Below are 17,246 nucleotides of genomic sequence, written 5' to 3'. Positions count from 1 at the left end.
ATCCCACAGCTCTGAGAGACAATCAGCACGTCTACCTGCCCTTCATCAGTTATTTTGGAATGACTTGTATTTGTGTGGTTGTAACCAGTGACAATGATACATGTCCATTCACCCACACCATTCCTGTTCCATCCAGCTTTGATGGAATACCCTATGTAAAGCATTATACATTGAGGGTACATGTTTTAATCAGTTATAATCTGAAGCATTTTAAGAAACAAAAAATCATGCATTCCCATCATTTTAAAATCTATGACAAAGAAACATGTGGAAGAAGAAAAGCCAGGGAAAGATCATGCAGAAACATCAAAATTCCAAGGATTATGGCTTTTTTGGCACCTCAGAAATATATTTAGCTATCTAGAAAACTCACATAGCTTTAAAGCATCTTTTTCAGAGCAATATATCCAAGTTGCAGAATATACCAGGACAGTGTAAGAGCAGCAACTAAACTATCCTCTAAGAATAACTGAGAATTTTAAAACAAGCAAATTAAATAGAAAATAGGAACTATTATAAATCTCTGGTATTACATATGTAGAATAACAGAATGGATTGAAAATTAATATATATGTTAACATACAGGGGAAAATAAGACTGATCATACCACACACTCAGAAGATGTAGATATCAGTGTATGCATCATCGTGCCAAAGTAAGCCTTGTCAGCTACAGCCATCGTTTCTGATGAGGAAGGCAGAGCCATTCCACCACTAGAAAGAGATAAATCTATTATAGCTCTGGTTTGCAGCTCTGTGGCCTCTGTTACACTAAAATAAGGTGTAATGGGTTTCTGTGTTGGGATTTTGGACCTATCTGATGTTGTTACATCCAGGACTCCAGAAATAGAGATATTTTTGACTGAGGTTGAATTTCTTGAAAAAAGCAGACTCTGAAGTGCAGTTACTGGCAAATAAGGTGAGGAAGATTTGTCAGTTGTGGTTGTCTTTGTCTTGGTAGCATTTTTTTGCTCACGTGATGCCTGACCATCTTCTGAAATATCCACAGTTTTTTCAAATGAATTTGTGTATTTAACTTCCGATGCTATGTAGGAAGTACTCTTTATCTGTGATAATGGATTTGTAGTGCCAGTTGTTTCCATTATATTAATCTTTGGAGTTTCTCTAGTGCTCTGTGAAGCTTGAGTTACTGCAGTTGTAAATAAAGATTTGTCTGCTTCTGTGGTGGTAGGAACTGAAGCTGAAGCCACATAAAAATCCAAATTGACAACAAAAGAATCAGCAGTTTTTGTAGTAATCCTAGAGGCTAGGGTGGTGGTGCCTGAAGTAACTAATAAACTGGCTGAAGAGCTAGGTAGCATTTTTGCATAAATATAAGGTGCTTTTGAGGATGTAGCATTCACTGTTGTGTTTGTGATCATTGGTGTAGTGGATTGAGTGATTCCAGCTGGTATGGCTGATATTGTTCCATCTTCTTCTGAAGAGCTTACTGAAGAACTCTGTTTTCCTAGAGAAACATTAGAGATATGAGTGGTCTTAGGAGGAGGTGAGGGCACAGAGGGCTGGCTTTCTAAAGTGATTTCAGAGGTGTTAGACATTAGTAAAGAGGGCATTACAATGGATGCTTTTAATGCTGCTGAAAAGTTGGTAGTGAGACTTATTTTTAAAGTGAATTTAGAAAAATACACAGAAGTTGCAAGGTCTATAATTGGAATTTTTGATGTTTCTTGTGTACCTGGAGATAAAACTGATGCTTGGGTAGCACTTGTATTTTGTGTTAGTGATGATGTGCTACTGCCTATGGGAATCAATGAAGAACTTTTAGTCTGAGATGTCACATAAGATGGTTCTGATGTCGATAACACGGTTGTAAGTAAAGATAATGACCTTGTAAAAGAAGGATTTTTGGAAATGGAAATACCTGAAGCCACAGGGTCAGTTTTCATTTCTGTATCTGAACTTTTTGGGTACTCTGTAAGTTCTGAAGTGGTTATTGATGTAGAATTTAGGGGTAATACCAATGTCCTGAGAGGGAAGGCTGTAGACGTAACAGATTTCTTTGGATTTTTAGAAATGTATGATAATGAAAAGAAATCAGTGTGCATTATTTGCTTATTTTCTGTTGAGGCTTTACTTACAGACCTATCAAAGATTTTTGTATTGATTAGAGGAGTGAAGGCACTAGAAGGTACTGTATAAAAGCTTTTGGAGGCCACAGTGGCACCTGCCATAGCTTTGGGCTTCAGGGAGGTAAACAGAGAATGCACTGGTGTAGATACTGTGCAAGTTGCAGGATTTGAAGAAGTGTTTTTAGGGTTTTGAGAAACAACTTGAGGTGAAGATACAGTTATTATTGGCAGAGCAGCAGAAATACTGCCCTTTTTTAATGCAGATGTCTGCTTGGGATCAGTTGTTGAAGTTTGCACTGAAGATGAAAGTGGCTTTGGAGAACAACTGGTAGATGAGCTAACATTTAATGATATCAGAGAAGTTTCAGACAAGGGTTTTCCTGTTTTGGAATATGAAACTGTGATTAATTGAGGAACACTTGTCTCAGAGCTAGAAAATCTAGTAGTCATAGGAATTTGAGGAGCAGTTGAAGCCAGTACAGAACTGGGTGTTGGGTAAACTGCAGTTTGACTAATGCCAGACCTAGTTCTAACAGAGAAAGTAGATATAGGAGAAGTAGATGTGTTCAGTGTCCATCGTGAACCTAGAAGAAATACAGGTCTTGTGAAAGTTTCTCTGTCAGCCCTCAAGGCAGACAAAGACACTTCAGAGTGTATTTCTGCTCCCTTAGAACGACTTACTGAAGGACTCCTACTCTTCCCAATCCCTGCAGGCAGCTCAGTAGTGACCAAAGATATCTTGGAGGCTAAAGTTGTTAGTGCTGAGGAAGGTCGAACTGGTCCTAGCTGAGTGGTTGATGTTTCGAGTGAAAATGGAACTACCACTAGGGAAGTGGGTGTTAATAATGCAGAATGTGTCGGAATAGGACTTGCACTGAGCAGGGTTGTTGGAGTTGGTACTGTAATGGGTAAAGTTATAGATGCATTAGAGCGGACAGTGCGTGATGTGACTGCTGAGGCTTGAAAAAGAATTGGAAAATCTGTTGAAGGGATGGGTTTGGAAAGGACAGTAGGGCTGGCTGTGCTGTGAAGTACATCAGAAGGCTCCACTGTACTTGGTAATGAAAATGTTGAGTAGGTGGCTGCATTAGAAGCTTCCAATGAATAAAAGTCTGTAATAGACTGTGCCGACATATCCATTCCCCTTGAAGCTGTGTTTGCATTTATGGTTATTTTGTCTGTCACACCGATGAGAGTTGATTTGTTCCCTGAAGTAACAAACACAGGGAGTGTCTGAGGAAATCTCTCCGTGGTAGGACCCATGTGAGAGATTAACAGTGAAGGCTTCAGTCCAATTTCTGATTTTGTAGGTGTCACAGGTATGCCTAAAAGCAAAAATGTGTGTTTAACTGTCTTTTATGGGTTATCAGTAAAAAAAAAAAAAAATCCATCTCTACTCAAATCCCATTTAAATATTAGCAAATCAGATCTTGCCAATGGTTCCAGGTCATCAGATTACTTTGAGGAACTCAGCTGACTCAAAATGTTTTCTAATTTTCTCTGCAAATGAAGTAGTTAAATTTTTATTATTGGTGAAAAACTTTATTTTGCAGGGCAATTTCAAAGCATCAAGGCAATTCCATAGAAAATTCAGTAAATCCAAAATGGCAAAATATTTGAAATAAGTATATTACATCCTTAGAAGATATTATACAAGATAATTACGTACTAGCAAATATCAAGCATAATGTATCTAATTCAAAATTTGTACAATAAAATAAGATACAGTATTAAAATTAAATTTGAATGTAAAAATAATACTTTATCCCACAGAATAAGGAATTAATGTGGTATCTTTACACACCAGAAATTATGAAATAGGTGAGCTGAATTTGTTAGTGCTGTGTCATCCTCTGAAAAGACTGAACTTTTTGCTACAGCTGTATTTCTTTCATTTGAAATCTCTCCCTTACAGATGTGTAATATACTAGCATTATATAGTCAAATATAGTTGCTCTGAGTATAACATAATCACAAAAGGTTATATATAACCCACTATTTGAGAAATATGAGAATTCAATGTAAAATACAACTTTTTGAATGCAGAAATTGTAGTTTGGATGACTGGGAATGGAGTCTATGTCCCAGAGAAACATTCTTCAACAGAAATATGTTCTGAGAAAGCATTTAGTTAAAAAAAAATGCTTTTGATTAATCCTCTCCTGGGATCTTAGAGTAATTTATAACAGTAGATCAACAGAATAAAGTATACTCACAGTCTTCTGGATAAACACATCTAAGTGTGACCTCATCAAGGATCATGTTTTTCGGACAGTATGGCATGCATCCTTCAACCCTTTAAAATATTGTATAGTCAATTCTAGAGCCACAGTAGAAGTATAAGTTAATTTTAAATTATTTTACTTTGGCTAAACAAACCATTAGAATGTCTTATCAGAGCTCTGAGAACTTTTCAATGAAATTATGAACATAGCATTTTGAGGCATTTCAAGGTCAAAGAGTTATTGAGCATCATAATTCTATTTCTAAACTGTTAATAATTATTTGCATAGGCTGATGAATATGATAGTTTTGGACCATTTTTCTTCCACAACGAGGTGGAAGTTTAAATCCCTAAACAGAAAGGTTTTTCACAGAATTATGAACTTGTCTACAAGACTTTTGCATTATCCAGATATGTACATTTGAGATATTAAAATATTTAGATTGACTCCATAAAGCCTTTCTCTTGTGTCCTTTCAACACAGGAGAATGGAGACAAGTCACTATATTCCCATGTCTTTTTCATTCTGGGGGACTTTTCAATAAGAAAATCATTACATTAACAACCAGTGTTCCTACAAGGAAAAAGCTAAGAATACCAACAGAGAAAATTAATCATATTAGTGGTATTACTAATCGTAAATTGCATATGCCTAGGGAGTCTGAAATCTAAACTATCCTTTCTTTTCCACCACATTATGCCTTGAGCTTTTAGGTATTTTTTCCTTTTAGTTTGCTGTGGTTTCATAGAGGCCAGGGGAGAACCACTGAGACAGGAAATCTGTTAGTAAGTCCCAAGCTACCATCACGCCTCTGAAATCCCTCCCTTCATGCCAATGGGCATCTCCCAGTATAAAAGTTCCCTCTTCTTACAGGAGAGGGCGTATTCCTCCCTTACTATTCCTACAATTTTTGATCTCTGTCATATAAACACCAGAAAGATGCAGTCGTTTTAGCATCATGGTGTGCTGGTTTAGGATGTAACTATAAATCCACAGAAGGAAATAGCCTTCATTTAATTTAACAGCTTTCTGCTTAACCACTACCAGAAGCTAATCCTCTGGGCTAAATACAAACCCTCTTACTCTGGTGCTGGAGAGCGCATCTAAATGGGAATACAAACTGTGGGAAATGAGAGGCTTGGTACAAATGTTTTCATATGACTTGTGAGAGTTTCTCATAAGGATGATATTGAAATCTGGATAGTAAAACTAAATGGATATTGCAGCAGCAGTGATTTTCAGAAAGCATATGGTGTGCTTATTACAAAAACCAATACAGTAGCAATATGAGATTAATTTTACTTACAGAGGAAGAAATTTACATGCTATTCCTTCAGGATCACTACATGTCTTAAAACAAGGATTAGCACAAGATTCATATCGCCATTCACACATCTTTCTGTAAGGCACAGAAGCACTGAGTTCTGAGATGGAAAGAAAGGAGTTTTTTATTGATTCAATAGTCAATAAACAATTTAAATTTACAACCTTTTCTATAAAGTACATTGGGATTGTCAGATAAATGAAAAATGAAAACCAAATAGACAAATTTTTCAGAACCTTCCAATAGGTGAGATTTTGTTCAGTTTTGATTATTTTAAATTTGTTCAAGCTAAAAGGCACTTCAAGCTTTGACAATAAAAACAGCTATTCATTTTTACAATATACTCTGTTTTATAACCTAAAAGATCAGTTAAATATATTGAAGATACTGTTGGTTGCAGACAATACAATTACTCAATTCATTTAAAATAATAGATACCTATAGATTACTAATGAGATATTAACATACATTGTTTTGTGACATGTCACTTTCATTTTGAAAGAGTAAGCCAATGGAAATGTAGTTCAAAGATAAAGTTACCATTCTATCTACAAAAGTTAAAAAATAATAGCATTTTGAGATGGAATGGAAGACAGAGAGAAATTAAAAATAAGATAAAAAATTTTGTTACTATTGCTGATGAAATACGAGAAAGAAAATGCTCTGAAGGCAAGCAGAAAAATAATGTTTATCCCTGTGGATTATGCAAAATTTACCTTCAATACTAAAGCTACTGAAATGTTTGAATTCTTCTGAACCATCATACTTTTCCACTTTAACACTGGATGAGGTGAGAATGATGAAAAAACCTTTTTTACTGTGCAGCTCGAAGGCACTGAGCCCTGGATTCCAGAGACCCTGGTGGTGGAAGAAGGTGGCTCGTCTCTGAAAGGAGGCATTTGCCTGCCACTGCTCCAACCCGATGGTTTCATTGTCATGTACATACAGAAAGTAGTTTGGTCTTTCAGCAGATTCAAGGGAAACAAGAGACAGAGCTTCCACAGAAGAAAAAAAATAATAAAAATTGTGAGATTTTCACAGAAAACAACTTATAATTGAGATTAAATACCATATATTGGCTGTTAAGTGGGACCTTTTAAAAACCGTCTTTTCACAAAAAAAAAAAAAAAAAAAAAAAAAAAAAAATCAGCTTTATATTGCAAAAAAGAGAGTTAGAAAAACAGTGCAGGGTCTAAAAGAGACTTCAAAAGATCATATAATCCAGAACCACCAGGGAACTTATCAGTCAGACCAAAATTGCATTCAGCCGACTGCTACTAACCTTCAAAAATGATTCCTAAGCAGTCTCAGACTGGAACTTGCATATCTTGGGAGTTTTTCTCAAGTTTGGGCAAATGTCTGACAGCTTAGCAAGGCCAAAATTTCATTAGTAAATTATATCACATTGTAAGAACATTGAGGTCAGACTTTTTTTTATATGCAGTCATATCCAGAAATACTATAGGAAAATCTATGGCCAAATAAGAGACTTGACCTCCATTTGCTCTATCCATGCCACAAATCAAGAGTGAAAAAAATCTCTGAAAATGTAAGGCTTTATAAGAAGACTGACTTCATACTTGATTGTCAATGGTCCTGAAGTGCTTTAATCTACAGGAATATTATCTCATCCCTCATTTCCATATGAAAGTCATCTGTGTACTGCACAGATATAATGAATTATTTACTTCCACTTTACATGGGGATTTGAAAACACTGAATTAATTCTTTGGTTGTATGTATTTTTCATTTCAAAATCACATCTAAAAGCCTAATTTTCCCATGGCAATAAACATTCAAATGTTTGTAAACTTAGTTTGATAATTTTCTGTGGAGAGAGCCCTTGTTTGTGTTGATTTTTGAGGGTTTGTCATTTTTCCAAAACATTACATTATTTGAGAAAGCAATGACAAAATCTTTATTGATTTAATTGGCACAATCTTCACATATGTGAAGAAAGAAAAATATATACCAAAGGAAAAATATTTAAACAGGTTTATTTTTGTTGCATAGTTTGGGTAAGTCTCTGATAAGTAAAACATAGAGTTTAGAATTAGCTGTTCACCTAAGAAATTACCTTCTATGTTGCATAGAGATGCTGCTTGTTAACAATGCAGAAATAGATTGATCATTCTGCGTTGCACATTTTTCTAGGTCAGGAAAAGTAAAAAATAAGGTGGAAACACAAGGTAGAAGCAATTTTACTGGAGACAAAAATGTCCTGCATTGACCTTAAGTGTTGATATTTGCCAGATACTTGTGAAAAATTCACCAGTTTCCAGTTATGCAAACTAATTGGATTTTTTCACAAATTTACTCTATTCACTTGTATTTTGTAATATTTCTAAAATTACTTCTGAAAAGTCAACTTTAAAGCTGGAACTGAGGTTTTCTAATATTAAAAAAATTAAAATTTAAATCCCTTATTCATTTTGAAACTGGCCACTTATTCCAAAAACTAAAAATATGTAGACTACTTGAGGACATTTAGAAGATGCAGGAAAAATCATTCATATAGTTTGAGATATATCTGTCACCATTAACAAAACTGTTGAGAACACTTACATGAATCTTTATCTTTGAAAAGACCTGGAGTTATCATGAAACTGAAAATTACATTTCCATGTGCTCCAGTTCTAGGCAAGGGAAATATCCTTCTGCTGGATACATTAGCCCCTATAATTGTGTCACTCACTCCAAAACTTGCCAAAATATAGGGTCCTTCACCAAGACCTACAGGAAGAAAAATCAAACAGAAAAGTAAATTTTTTCATTGCATAATATACAAAGCTTAAGTCTTAATTTTCCACTTGGTTCCAGTTGGTAGTGGAAACATGCATAACTCTGTCCTTGACTTTAACCCTGGCAGGCAGCTAAACACCACACACCTGGTCACTCACCACACACATCACAAAAGAATCAGAGGGGAAGAACTGAAAAAAACTCATGGGTGGACATAAAGACAGTTAAATCATGTTTTGGATTGAGTTTTGTTTGTAGAGAAATAAGGAAAAAGGAAAGGAAACCAAAGAAAATTGCAAAAAGAAAACAAAGTGATGAAAAAGCCAAAATTCTTCACCATCAGGTGACCAACATCTAGATGAACCCTAAGCAATGCCAGTCGCAGATAATTGCCCCTGCAACTTCTATTGCTGAACTCAACATCACGTGTTGTGCAACATCCCTCTTGTCAGCTAGAGTCAGTTGTCCCAGCTCTGTTCCCTCTAACCTCCTGTGCAGCCCCAGCTTGCTTACTGATGGATCAGCATGAGAACTGGGAAAAGCCTTAATCTATGTAAGCAGTAGCTAAAACACCACTGTCATCACAAATACAAAATATATTATTAAATTCATGTTAACTATGTGGAGAAAATTAGCCAAAACCAGTACTCCTTCCTACTTTTTCATTGAATCATAGAATAATTAAGGTCAGAAAAGACCTTTAAGACCACTATTGTGATGTTCATCATTAAAGCCATGTCCTCAGACCTTTTTGAGTGAGATAAAATTCCCTATTACAAATTGTGGGAAGTCAGCTATACCTAGCAAGATCTACATCCTACTACAATAGTAGGCCAGACTGGAGGAGAAAAAAATAATCTCTATAATGATCCTCATTATAGGACACAAGTCATCCTAGTCATCAAAAGGATACATTAAAAGTCAGATTCATTGTGATTAGTCAAGTTTCCCTTTTCAACATCTATTGCTCCCTATAAAGTATGTGCACAGTATCCAAATATTAGGGGGATGACAGGAATTAGTTCTGTTAAATTAATACCACTCTCATTCTAAGGTACTGTTATTTTTACAGTACAGTATTGTTAGACTTATGCACAAAATTCAATAGCCTATCAATGTCCAAATATTGTAGGTCCCAGCTCTGAAATTTACAGTACAAACACAAGGAAATGTCCTTCTAGAGCATCTCTCTGACTGCTACCATAAGTTGTAGGATGATGAATCAATCCACACCCCCCACACTGAACATTATGAACTTGTTAATGGAGGCATTAGGGATTACTAGGATCATTCAACACAGCTGGGCCACTAACCTTCACTCATTAAAAATAAAAGTAATTTTAAAACTACATACATCAAGTCAAAGAAAAAGCCCATAAACTAATTGAGTTTTTAAACAAGAATATCAAATAGTACATACCTTGGTTGTAATATTCACAGTCATAAGCTAAAAGAAAAAGAAAACAAGCATATTATTATTACTGTTATTATTATTACTATTACTATTATTATTATTACAAAGTAACAAGAGAATCCATGTATCTCTGCATCCCAAATATATAAAGCTCATTTCAGGAGAGGAAGTTTCAGGTCCCACAAGATATTTCAGTCAGTGATTTTATTTTCTTAGACTTTCATCCAGTGACGGCCAACCTGAAGCAGGAATTAGTAAACAGCTAAGAACCCTTCTTGCTGTCAATGAAAAGAACAGACTGGGTCTCTTTGGAGCCCTACACAAAAAACTGGACATCCACCAGTGCCTTTTCCACAGTCTCTGTGCTAACACACCCTAAGCACAGCCAGCCCTTTTCAGAAAGACAGTAAATTTGGATGTATAAGGATGACACACCTAACACAGAGACAGCTTGAGAGATGTAAACTATGATTATTATCCACCTGCTTCTGTCATATCTGTATAATTGGGCAGCAAAAAGTCAGAGATGCCTGTGAGATGGGCTCTGGAGCATGGCCAGCCCAGGTACATACCACAGAGCAAAGGAGATCGCCAGTGAATCGCTGCTCCTTGCTGGCAGCACTTGTGGGCATAAGCTGCAATACTGGTACACAAACACTCGCAGTCCCCACCAAGATTGCAGTTGCATGTATCTGTGTGGCAATTTTTGATAAAAGAAGTCACATCAATCTGGGGGGGAAAGAACAAAAACAGGTGACTTAATTGCATGAGCTGTACAAATTCCAGTTGCAGCAGGAGTTTTACTTCTGGACTGACTGAAAGAATTAAACACAAAAATGAGATATTTTCCAAAGGTATTTGGGCATATTCCTACACAAAATATACACTTCAAATGATCAGCTTATACCTAAGTTGAAGGTAAAAAAAAAAAATTCAATCAGTGATTACTAACAAGCAAGCTCGTCCACACACTCGCTGTTCATCGATTTTAAAGAATTATTGAAGCTGGCAGTTCTGCTTTTATAAGGCAAATACTGCCATCTGTAGTCATCCTGTCAGTTTTGCATGAACAACAACAAAATCATAGGTGTGACTCTGATTACAAAGTAATTAAAGTAATCATTTATACAGGGGGGTTTTCCCAGGAGAAGAAAGCTTAAGACCACTGGCAAAATTGTGCAGAAAAAAAAAAAATCTGCACTTATCAAGATTTTAATATAATTTGCCCACAAAACACCATTACATCAGAAACCCACGTTCTCTAAAATCTATCAGAATATTTCATGCTTTTGCATGATACACTATTTCTTGAGTTTAAATCTCTTTTTTGTAATGTTGAGCAACATTTCCAAAACAATGTTCTTACTCAACACATGGACTGTTTAAAGCGATGCTTTCCTTCAGCTTAGTCTCTGGTCTAGCTCAGCTGTAAAGCACTCAAATGGCACACGTCAGATTACAGAAATACCGCCACAGTAACAAAGCAGTACTTATCTATTACAATGACAGCTTCTCAGCTGGCAGTTGCTAGAAGCTGGCAGGGACTGGATCAAGGGCAGAGAGATGTTCTTGTGCTTTCATTCTTTTTCTTGTTTTGAAAACAGGGATACCACTGGGGATGTGGGGGACACACATGAGAACTAGCTCCATTGAAAGTGTCAGTAGTAGCTTTGTAGAAATCACCTAACAGCAAACTGGCACCAAATATCTCAATCTGTCTCTCATGCCAGCAGAACATCATCTCTCCATAGGTAAGCAATATCCTGCTCTTGTGACAAACTGGGAGCCTTGGGCCAAAGTTCCTGCTGAGTTCAGGAATTAGGAGGAAGATGCTTTTTTCTCTGTGGTCACGGTCCTCAGACCCTGCTGAATTCAGTCCTTATCTGGGTAACTGCAATCCATCAGCTGCTGCCAGCCAGAGATGCAAGATTTTGCCTCCCTGCAAACTGGTATTGCAGCCTGAGTTGAACTGCGAGGCCGCCTGTCCCACAAGACAGGAGCTTGCCTGCATGCACTGCAGGATCTTCTACGCACATAACAGGAGCAACAATAAGCACGTTGGAACCCCCATCCATGTTTTCTGTTCTTTCAGTGGCCCCAGTGTCAGCCTCTGCTCGGGCTTTTTTCTTGGCACCCTGCTCCCCACCCAGCAGTCTGCTGTGCATGCCCTTGATAGGAGGTCACTCTACATTACATTTGCAGGAGCTGTACTTTCACATGCTGATTAATAGGTTCTAAAAACACATGAAAGAAGTTACTCTCCCATACAAGATAGATGCATATGTGTGGAAATACTTGACTACAAATTAAATTACATGTTCCTGGCATAGATTTTTTTAAACATAATTATGCTAAATTTCTGGCATAATATTTGCAAATTCTAATCACAACATGGATAAGATATAGAAAATTAACAAAATGAACATTTAAGAGAAATGGTCTTTCTAAGTTGTTATAATAATATAGTTTCTTAAAGACTCTCAGAAGTTCTATTTTTATTTATTATTTGCCACTTCGAAAATACACTCATCACTATGTTCTCAGGCACATGCTCAAAAAATTCTTTACATAGTAACTTAAGTCAACATTAATAAATCTCTTGGGTTAAACTACTGCAACCTCCTTCACAGGCAAATTCCTAACCATGTTGATATCCAGCTTCGGTCCTGAAAGTCAGGAGGTTCAGCTGAGACAGCTAATGATCTCATTTAGTATTAATACCCATGAAGAAATTAAGAGACTGAGATGAAATGTCATAGTGGTTCTTGCTTGTTCAGGTGTACAGAAGCACCTAAATACCATAGGGAAGCTAAAATTAGAAATAGGAAAAATGTATAAAGCATGTCTTGCATTGATAGTGGGTGGATTAAAATGAAATAAAAGATTACCACACAAAATAGTGTCGTCCCCATCTTGTCTAGGCTGAACTGAAGGACATTCTTGTAACTCTTTTAACTCATACTCAGCCAGGTATTGGGAAAACAAGGATACCAAACCTCAGAGTTTTGATAAAACCAGACAATAAGCTGCCAAACAATTAAAAATACCAACAGCCTGAAAGCAGAAATCTTGCTCTCTCATATTTCTTTCTACATAAAGCAGGACACAACACAATAAAAGCATTTGAACTAAGCTGTAGATGCATTATACATACACTTACTTTAGAATCCCTCAATTTATATAAATTTACAATATGCAAAACTTAGCTACCTACATAGCAAAAGGTATAAATAAAACCTAAAGAGGCTAGAACCTTGATTATTCAGTAGATTAATTTACAACTTTGTAACCACTTTTATGTTTAGATTCCAGTCTTGAAAGGAACAAGGAGTTCTGCACAGATATAGCCCACCCAAACAGAGATAATTGCAGGGCTTTACTCTGTATCCTCACATTCAGACTGAGGGTACTGGCAAGAAGAAATTAATTACTGGAATTTTATTATTTTCATGAGAGCAATCTTGGATATTTAATAAACTTACCACATTGCGACAAGGTGCAAAAAGATCACTGTATAAAATTGAGCATTCCTTTTTTGCATAAGGGAACTTGCTCTGATGTACTTCACATGGTCTCAGTGTTTCATTTGGACTCTTGCACTTGAAAACAAGCAAAAAACCCACAAATATTTTATAGGTAGGTGTGTTTATCACAGACTCAGGTACACCATAGTATCATATAATTCAATACTTTCATAATCAGAAAAAAAAAATTCAATTCTATCTTCTTCATCTTCTTTCCTTGATTTGTTTTTATAATTGTAAACATTTGCACCAAAAAAGAATCTTTTTGTTTTGTTCTAAAGCACTAAAATGTTCCTGCTGTCTGCTCAGTGCATAAAGACAAAATGTTTTCTTTGTGACACATTATAATCATTACCAGAGCAACCAACTGTAACATCACAAACAAATACGTGGTCCAAATCCATCCTGGGTGGTTTTCACTGACTTTAAATGGAGTCATACTACAGATGGCTTTAGCCCTGTAAGTTCAAATAAAGAAGCAGTGGTAGGAAGGGAGCAACTCATTAAAATATAGAGTCAAAGATCATCATGATAACTCAAAAATGGGTGAGATACAACATCACTTATAGGATCTCTTCAAAAAGAAAAAAAGAACAGAATAATATAGGAAAGGGACACTCAGAGAACACGAGTTCATCTGAAACCATGCTGTGTTGGTGCTGCAGGCAAGGTGGGTGTAATGCACCAGGAGGGTGTGACAATGAATGCATAGGCATCTTTGGGGTGTCCCACAGCAGCCTTAGCTGCAGTGCAGTCACCCACCTATGCTACCCTCCTGTGCAGGTGCTCAGACTGCTGTGAGGATATGTGCTGACACTCCCAGGAAGGAGAAGCCCTGGAAGCATCTCCTGCTTCACAGTGCTAATACAAGCACATTTCCCAGTAGCAGAGCTGGGTTCTAGGCCTCCAGCTATCAAATATTCATTTACAGTATTTCAGTTTTTCAGAAATGGTGACCAGGATACATCTTTACAATAGGCCAAAGGTCCTTTCTGAAAAAATCCTGAAGGTCTACTTCAGGGGCAGATGAAGTGTCAAGTCTGTCTGAGCACAGCCAACCAGCCAGACCAAGGCTGAACATAAGATCCTGAGTGCTTTGGCAAACATAGACATCAGGAGATGACATGAGATTTTATAGATATGTATCTACACCAAAAATTATGGTGCAAGTCTGAGATGCATAAGCAAAAGTTATAAAATCCTACAAGTTAATGTGCTATGCAAACACTACACACTTTTTTAAGGGAGCTGCTGAATTGATAAATTGAAAAAGAAAAATTCATGAACTTGATATAAAGTATTCACACATTTGTTTATGTAGGACCTTCTAGATGAGCAGTATAACTCTACACATTTGCCTTGCTTGTTTATGAAATTTAAACATTTTATGCAGAATAAAATATATCCAAAGGGAGATATTGAGACAGAGGAGCCTCAAAATCTTTATTCAAAAACATTCCTCCATGAGGTGAGAGATATTTGGTCAATCTCCTACTGTGTCAAGGAGAGAACAGATTAAAAACTGGTCCTGACAGACACCCAAAGGGAATGCGTTACAAATAATGATTTTTCAGGAGGTCCACAAGGCTATAAAAATGTATATCTTCTCAGCACAAATTAATGATATACCTATTCTCCTGTGTTATAAACCAGAGCTGCACCATAAATGTGTGTTATAAACCATTTATAACACCAAATGGTGTTATAAACCATTCACTCCCTACAGCATCCTCCTACCTTCTCCTCAGAAAGCACGTTTCCATACTGGGTTGTCCCTGTTGCTGTTCTGAGCCTTTTCTGCCCATCCCTTGCCACCTCAACTTTGTCAGTTTATTCTGTTTACAAAGTGCCACTAAAACAAATCTTCATTTCAGTTTCAGTGTTCAGAAAGAAACTCTTCCAGGCCTCTTTTTTCCAGCATTCAGATTCTGCTTACTTTCACTATCCTGATGCCTCCAACCCCAGAGAAATTACAATTGTTTTTAAAACTGGGATGAATCAAAAATACCAGATTTCCCCTGTCTTACATAGGGGAAAACATATCCTTCCCTAAAGACATTATTTGGTATCATTTAAATTCTGTGTCTGTTTGCTATGACATACAATATTATTAACACATTTCATATCTACAGACACAAAAATTAAAATATCCTCTTATATAGTGACCATAATTTTAGAAAATATCTGTACATCATGTGCTTATAATGTGCTTCTTTACACATCTTTTTTCTATACATTTTTATTGGACATGGGACTTACCTGTCCTAATACCCAGCTGTCTCCAAACACCTGTGCATTTCTCACCTCCATGTTGTTTGATGTAGTCAGATCATTTGAAGTATATTTGTCAAAATTTCCACATAAGCCTGCTAGTTTACCCTGAAAGAGAAGTTTATCCATAAACTTGCAGTCAGTTATGGGCACAAATGACACACGTGGAATATAAAAAATTTTAAGTAAAAACTGTGAATGTAAATCTGACTTATCCTTTGAAAATATCTGACCCTCTGCTCTGCCTGAGTACCATATTGTAAATATCTTTTAACAGAAATCAGTGGTTTTCTTCTTATTTTCCAGAACCTCTTACTGCCTGCCTGTGAAAATGGACTGGAATCTAGTAATATTTTTTTCTGAAAGCTCAGTAGCGATTCCAGTCCAAAAGTCAAAAGTTCAGGTGAATCATTTCATAATTGTGAAGCCCGACTAGTTGTTGTCATTAAAACATGCTGCCTCTAATTTTAGTTCACAATAGCTAGAACATTTGTAATAGCAATTATAAAAGAGACAGCTGCAACTTTCTTTCCTTGGGTATATGCTGCTGACGGAAAAACTATGTATATGTGCATACATATATAAATATATTGGAAAATAGACATTCCTGCACAACAATAAAAAGTAGAGTTGGATTTTTAGGGTGCTGTGGCTCACACTAATGAGTTCTTTTTTCTTAAGGTCTACTGCAGACATCTTACTGAACAGGAGCCTCTGGAGGAAACAGTCATTGGAAAGAGAAAGAACTGGAAGTATTTGTGTTCCTAAATACAACCTGTAGAAGTCAGCTGCCTGCTAGCTTACTCAAAAACAGAAGACATTTTTTTTTCTCTATGTGTATTCATGGCTGATAAATCAACTTGTAGGTGAATTAAGTATTTTATGCCTATTTGGACAGAAGCCTTTAATAATTTTGCTTTAAAACTACATTAGATGGTCATTATAGCTTTGACTTACACTTCAAAAAATCTGATACTGTATTCTAGCCTAGCATGTTTTTTTTTCTTTTGCTGAATAAGCCCCATCTTCATACATGTGTTCATGTTTGAAACAAAGAGTAATGTAATTCTGAATTGCACTGATATGGTTACTCTGCCAGCACCCAATAACTGAGTTGCAGAAACACAAAGGTAGATGATGATATAGGAATGGAAAAGAGAAGAGCAATTGGGAAAAAAAGGAGCCTTGAATTCTTTCTTGCATCATTACTGAATCCTGTCACAATATATCCATTAGGTTTAAATGTAAGCTTTTTTCTAGATCTTTTTCTGCATTTTGTCTTTTTAAATTAAAGCCAACATGTGACTCCATCTGTTCATCTCAGAAGCCTCTACTACATCCCAGGTTGCAGTTCCAATATCAGTCTAATGCAATCTCTACTACAAACTTGCCATCTTCCATGTCACTGGGCACGGAAGTGTCTTTTACATTGCCTTTAGCCAATGAAAACATGCAGTGAGCTGGGTAACTCAAAAACTACCCCTCCCTTCCAGCCCCCAAAGTATCTCTGAGTCAGAGCTGAATCACTGCATATCTCCAAGGCTGCAGTGTATCGAGCAACAGAGTGAGCATACATGTAGAAACCACTCCTTCTCTTCAGAAGTTGCTTTCTCCATCTCTTCTTACCTGGGAAATAGTAGCAGCTGAACAAGCTGTA

General features: G+C 36.5%; 1 protein-coding gene across 1 annotated transcript in view; it reads right to left on the bottom strand.

Annotated features, from left to right (window-relative positions):
* OTOGL (otogelin like) overlaps nucleotides 1-17,246 on the bottom strand; it is a 90,378-nt gene that overhangs the window by 24,910 nt on the left and 48,222 nt on the right. Inside the window, exons 30-38 of the mRNA XM_068191963.1 lie at nucleotides 15,578-15,697; nucleotides 13,277-13,393; nucleotides 10,367-10,523; nucleotides 9,801-9,827; nucleotides 8,204-8,371; nucleotides 6,355-6,633; nucleotides 5,621-5,738; nucleotides 4,306-4,385; nucleotides 608-3,414 (exon numbers count right to left, since the gene is read on the bottom strand). Coding sequence (XP_068048064.1) covers nucleotides 608-3,414; nucleotides 4,306-4,385; nucleotides 5,621-5,738; nucleotides 6,355-6,633; nucleotides 8,204-8,371; nucleotides 9,801-9,827; nucleotides 10,367-10,523; nucleotides 13,277-13,393; nucleotides 15,578-15,697 — 3,873 coding nt within the window. The remainder of the gene's footprint in view (nucleotides 1-607; nucleotides 3,415-4,305; nucleotides 4,386-5,620; nucleotides 5,739-6,354; nucleotides 6,634-8,203; nucleotides 8,372-9,800; nucleotides 9,828-10,366; nucleotides 10,524-13,276; nucleotides 13,394-15,577; nucleotides 15,698-17,246) is intronic.

Source organism: Anomalospiza imberbis, chromosome 5 (genome assembly GCF_031753505.1).
Source record: "Anomalospiza imberbis isolate Cuckoo-Finch-1a 21T00152 chromosome 5, ASM3175350v1, whole genome shotgun sequence".
Classification (NCBI taxonomy): Eukaryota; Metazoa; Chordata; class Aves; order Passeriformes; family Viduidae; genus Anomalospiza; species Anomalospiza imberbis.
Note: the sequence above shows the minus strand (reverse complement) of the source record. Positions and strands in the feature narration are given on the sequence as shown.